The sequence below is a fragment of the Cydia amplana genome, chromosome 1, assembly GCF_948474715.1.
Source record: "Cydia amplana chromosome 1, ilCydAmpl1.1, whole genome shotgun sequence".
Taxonomy (NCBI): Eukaryota; Metazoa; Arthropoda; class Insecta; order Lepidoptera; family Tortricidae; genus Cydia; species Cydia amplana.
This window is the reverse complement of record NC_086069.1, coordinates 22,730,804-22,736,803: the sequence shown is the minus strand read 5'-3', so window position 1 is coordinate 22,736,803 and position 6,000 is coordinate 22,730,804. Positions and strand designations below refer to the sequence as shown.

Here is a 6,000-nt window from a genome sequence, read left to right as displayed (position 1 = left end):
CTCGATTTCAAATTAATGAAGATTGGCTTTTACAGATTTTGCAAAAAACATACAGGATGCGAGAAAAAGGTCATTTATGACAAACTTTTTATGCCAATCGATCCCATTCCTATTGAGGATCAAAAGCTTGTATGGAAGCAAAAAAAAATTCCGGCTACAAAAGCCACAAATCGAGGAAAACTTTTCCCATACAATTTGTATGAAAATGAAAACTTTAATTTTTCACATGCTATTTTTGTATGCCAATCGATTCCATTCCTATCCAGTATCAATTGTTTCCTTACGGTAATATACTAAAAAGCCACAAATTAATAAAAATGTTCTCCATACATTTACTATGGAGAAAATGTGAAATTTTATTCACAATTTTCTACCTCGCCCATCAGTCCTACAGCAATGTCTTCATATAGTATTATGGTTCTTAAATGTAACAGGACTGATTGGCCAGATAGAAAACTGTGAATTAAATTTCACTTTTTCTCCATAGTAAATGTATGGAAAAAGTTTTCTTTAATTTGTGGCTTTTTAGTACATTACCGTAAGTTGATCCCAAAGGAACTATTGATACTGGATAGGAATGGAATCGATTGGCATACAAAAATAGTTAAATAAAAGTTTTCCTCGATTTGTGGCTTTTCTAGCCGGAATTTTTTTTTAGTTGCATACAAGCTTTTGAGCCTCAATAGGAATGGGATCGATTGGCATCATAAAAAAAGTTTGTCAAAAATGATATTTTTCTCGCACCCTGTATGTTTTTTCCAAAATCTGTAAAAGCCAATCTTCATTAATTTGAAATCGAGGGATGGTTTTCTAAGACCGTTTTCTCGTAGCAGCACGGGATCTGATAGCTGCCCTCACTGACCCAAAAATAAAATCCACCCTATATATGCAATCACTTTTATTTTAATGACACTTTTTGATCACGCGTACATTTTTTTGTTAGGATTGGATCACCCTGAAACGAAAAAGGCAAATTCCCCCAAAGCCCTTTTTGTATGTTGTATGGCGCGTCATCCCAACAAAAGTTAAATAAAAGTATCAAAATATCGTAGGTATTGTTGGCAGTCGCAGTTCTAACTTAAAACCTTCCGGAAACAGTTTGTTTTCGTGAAAGTATCAGTTTTCGCTGAAGTTTTTTTTATTGACATGCATACTTTATAAAAGCTAATTTAAGCCCATTTAGACGGATTAAGAGCTTGCATGCAATATTCGAAACATAATATATTTTACTACTACAGAGTCTATTGTAAAGAAAATCGCATGCAAGTTCTTGATCCGCCTAAATGGGGCTTTAGTAGAATATACATAATACGTACTTAGCAAACGTCTGTTAAATGTTGTGTCATTCTAACAACAACACTTATCAACGAATTATCACACTTTATAGTCGTATATAAAAATATACGTTACATTTATTGCTGGAAACGCTATGAAAACCTTCGAATATCTTTCAACGTACATTTATATTTGTAGAGCCTATTGTTACGGACTATGTTATATATTTTCCCGTGAAAATAAGGTATAATCCCTGGCTGAGCAAGACAAATAGGGAAAAGCGGAACATTTCATTTTAATCCTGACGGGAGAAAGGTCCTTCTTACCCTGGCGGGCGCTCCGCGCAGTCGGCTCGTAGGCGCGCTACGGACGGACGCGTCTACGTCCACATCGCTACGAACTCTGTGCGTATTTTGTGCTACGAAAAGTTTGACTTTCGCATATCTATTATTATTATTATTATTATTTCAGTGTACATCCAGCGGGTATCGTTGTAAATAGAGATTTCGTGTTAAGTGCGTCAGTGTTCAGTTTATTGTTAGGAAATGATTTGTAAATTTAAGAAAGTTTTATGGATACTTCTCTATACATTAACTGTTCAAGGTAAGATTGTTTTTATACATGACTAATAAAACCAGCCTATTGCGTGTCGACCTAAGCATAAGTAGGGTTCCATACTTTCATATAATATAAAAAAGCCAGCAAAAGGTCGTATGTTTCCGGCACTTGCGTCCTTTTAATAAGAAGATAATATATGTTTATTGGAAAAAACGAATTGGGTAAACCGACCCGATATTCAAATTAACTGTCGTGGAAAATATTTATTGAGCCTTATATTTTTGATTTTTTTTATTCGCCCGGTTCGGCCCATCATCATCTTCCTCGCGTTGTCCCGGCATTTTGCCACGGCTCATAGGAGCCTGGGGTCCGCTTGGCAACTAATCCCAGTAATTGGCGTGGGCACTAGTTTTTACGAAAGCGACTGCCATCTGACCTTCCAACCCAGAGGGTAAACTAGGCCCGTATTGGGATTAGTCCGGTTTCCTCACGATGTTTTCCTTCACCGAAAAGCGACTGGTAAATATCAAATGATATTTCGTACATAAGTTCCGAAAAACTCATTGGTACGAGCCGGGGTTCGAACCCGCGACCTCCGGATTGCAAGTCGCACGCTCTTACCGCTAGGCCACCAGCGCTTCGCCCGGTTCGGCCCATAAGGTATTTTTAGGGTTCCGTACCCCAAAAGGAAAAAAACGAAACCCTTATAGGATCACTCGTGTGTCTGTCTGTCCGTCTGTTACAGCCTATTTTCTTGGAAACTACTGTGACAGAAATATGTACATTAGTGACCCAAAGATGAATATGTAATGTAAACAAATGAATTTTATTTATGGGGGGCACTTTTGGGGGGTAAAGGAGAAAGTTAAAAAATAAAGTTTTTCAAACTATGTATATCGTGTTATACAGAGTGCTTCCTGTAACAGGAGCAATAAATTAAACTGTAGGCTATACTCCTCAAACTGACCAACATTTGTTCAGCAACTTTCGAAAATAACTCATGTTTTGATTTTTATTACACTTTTAAGTTTATTCTAAGACGCAATGTATTGCAAATTTTGTTATGTTTAAAGCGTGACAAGCAACGTCAAACACATTGATGTCAGCGTACATTGAAGGCAATATTTATTTTGTATGAAAAAGAGGAAGTCTAAAGGATTCATAATTTTTAAAAGTTGCTGAACAATTGTTGGTCTGTTTGAGGAGTACAGCCTTTAGTTTAATTTATTGCTCCTGTTACAGGAAGCAGCCTGTATATCAAATGCAAGAGCTCATTTTGAGAATTGCAATTTTTGAAGTGAAAACTTCTTTAGCGGCGCTGGGCACTTTTTGAGGTGGGGAAAAAATGATAACCTCGAAACAGCGTAAGGCGATCACGTGACCGTAAGGTTTAGATGGCCACTTGTTTAGATGGCATTTAAATCAATAAAGAAAAACTCAATGACATAATTCAATAAAGCTACATCTTGATGAAATCGCTAATAAAAGTGAACTACTAGAGTACTGGTGAATAAAACTCAAAATATCATGATCAAATATATTTAGATGCGAGGTCTGCAAGGTAACTTTACAATTTCTACTCGAATTTTAAACAATTACCGCTACAAATTTGAATTTAAAATTTTAAACAAGCTCACCAGCAACCAGCGACCAGCAATTTCGGAACTAAAGTTTTTCAATAGAAAGGAGGATGGGTCAATTATACATAGTGCTGCAGACATTTTAGACTAGTCATTGAGTTTTCACTTCTGTCGGCACTCCCGGAGTGCAACCCGTTGTTTTTTTTTATATATTTTTAATAATATTTACGAAAATAGCCAAAAAACTAAACTACTGGGACTAAAATTAAAAAAAAAATACACAAAATAGTTCTTTACCTATAGATGATAACCTATTAGAAATGTGCAGTCAAGCGTCAGTCGGACTTAATGTACCTTGGAACGCAAGTCCGACTCGCACTTGGCCGGTTTTTAAAAAAAAATATAGTATTCACTTCATAAAATAAAAACTTAGCCTTATCTTTAGGACTTATACATTTTTTGTCACACGTTGATATTTCCTAATTGGGTGTGTAATGCTTAATATAATTATAAAAACTATCATACATTTGTTATAACGCCATTTGATATATTATTATATGTTATAATGTAATTTTTATTACACATTTCCTTTGTTATATTGTGATTTCATCTAAACTGTCATTGATATAATGCCTATTGTATTATAATTTTTAAATAATATATACACATGTGCTATAATGACATTTGTTATATTATATTTTTGTATAACGTAATACTTTATACAATTTTATCAAGTATAAATACATATATAGTATTTTTTTGTCATATTTCATTTAATAATAACATAAAAATTTACATATTACTTCTTTTGCTACATATTTTATTCTAGGGGGGGGGGGTCGCAGTTCTAACCTAACCTAACCAATTTTTTCATGGTTTTCGATTCTGCGGGGGCAGCAGTTCAAACCTAATCTAAACCACTTTTTTGCTAGGTATTTCATTCTACGGAGGGTCAAAGTTCTAACCTAACCTAACCCTCCTTTTACTAGGTATTTATTCGTTTGTGCGGAGTCGCAGTTCCAACTTAACCTAACCCATTTATGTCCTGCAACTATTATGCCACACAAATAATTATGCGATATCACTTGTTATAACAAATAATATGCTTTAGAGTATGTAATAATTATGGCAATGTATATTAGACGAAGTGTAAATAAGCCTTATGACCATTATACTAATAATAACATTATGTGAGGCGTTTTCTAAAATAAATATTGAAAACCCGATTCTCACAGATCCTGGTGTTTTTGGGTTCTTTCAACTCAGAATCACTAGCATATTCAATCCTGATGATAAAAAAAATTGTCCCAAAATTTTGTATGAATTTGTACATTCCACTACGTCACGTTACATACAAGTTAACAATTTTCTCATACTAAAAACGTGACGTAATGGAATGGACATTTTGGGACATCTTTTTGGACATGGTAGGATGGAGAGTGCTGTCGATTCTGAGTAGAATGAGCCCAAGAATGTCCAGATTTGAAAGAATCGGGTTTTCGATATTTATTTTAGAAAAAGCCCGTGTAGTTAATTAGCTATTACGGTAGTATGCCATTCATTACGTTATTCGAAATAACGATATATCAAACTATAATATATATAAAAAGTATTTATAAAAAATGTAATGCACCCTTCCTAATTATTATTTTTTTACTTTATTAGTGACATGAGTAACTTTTTTACGTAAGTTACTGTACTATCCTACTTAAACAACACGAACAAACAAACAACAGCCAGTTCTAGTGGACTATTGAAAGTTAGGAATGAAATTTAACAATACTTTCATCGCAAAATTTTAAATTATTCAAAATTATTACAATCTTGGAATATCCGGGTTGCATCTTCCCTTCCAGGGCTCGGAACCGGTTTTTTTGTAAAACCCAAAATAGTCCAATATTTTTAATTATTTTTATGGTCTTTACGTAGACATGTATATACTTAGGTAACAACTTCGTATTATCAGATTGTCCCATTAAACATGAAATAATAAGCCAAAGAACGAAAAATAACGTAATAATATCGGTATTTTTTGTATGAAGAAAAAACCGGTTCCGAGTCTTGGCATCTTCAACGGTTGCTTCGGTCCAAGGTCCAAGCGGACCAAGCCCTTAATGACGAATTTCATTATTCATGATTTTTTTGTTTAGAAATACAAAACTATTTTCATTATACATATTAATTTATTCTTAAATCCAGTATTTTAAGCCAAAATACAATATGTTAAGTCTATGTACAAAAACTTAAAAAGATTTTTCAGAAAAAAAAAAAATCTCTATTTATTGAGTAAATCAAGATTTATTTGTATGTTAACAATGGACGATTCAGCTAATAGTCGATAATCGTGTTGTGCGAGAGAGACGGCATAATTTCTTATTCGTTCACAATGAAACCAACATTTTGCTTTAAGGTACCGGTTTTTATTTCGAAGACGAGGCTAAAGTCCGTGCTTTGAATAATCTATGCGCAAATGAAAAAAATCATAACCATTGCTCTTGTGTATTGTAAAAATAAAAATAGATACAAATAGAGCAATAACAAAAGTTGCCAGTTCGTCCTAAGGCAGGTATTATATACTGTAGAAGCA

General features: G+C 34.0%; 1 protein-coding gene across 1 annotated transcript in view; it reads left to right on the top strand.

Annotated features, from left to right (window-relative positions):
- Positions 1 to 1,728: 1,728 nt before the first annotated feature.
- The window catches only part of LOC134651693 (uncharacterized), a 47,108-nt gene continuing 42,836 nt past the window's right edge, over positions 1,729 to 6,000 (top strand). The window contains exon 1 of the mRNA XM_063506796.1: positions 1,729 to 1,878. Coding sequence (XP_063362866.1) covers positions 1,821 to 1,878 — 58 coding nt within the window. The 5' untranslated portion in view covers positions 1,729 to 1,820. The remainder of the gene's footprint in view (positions 1,879 to 6,000) is intronic.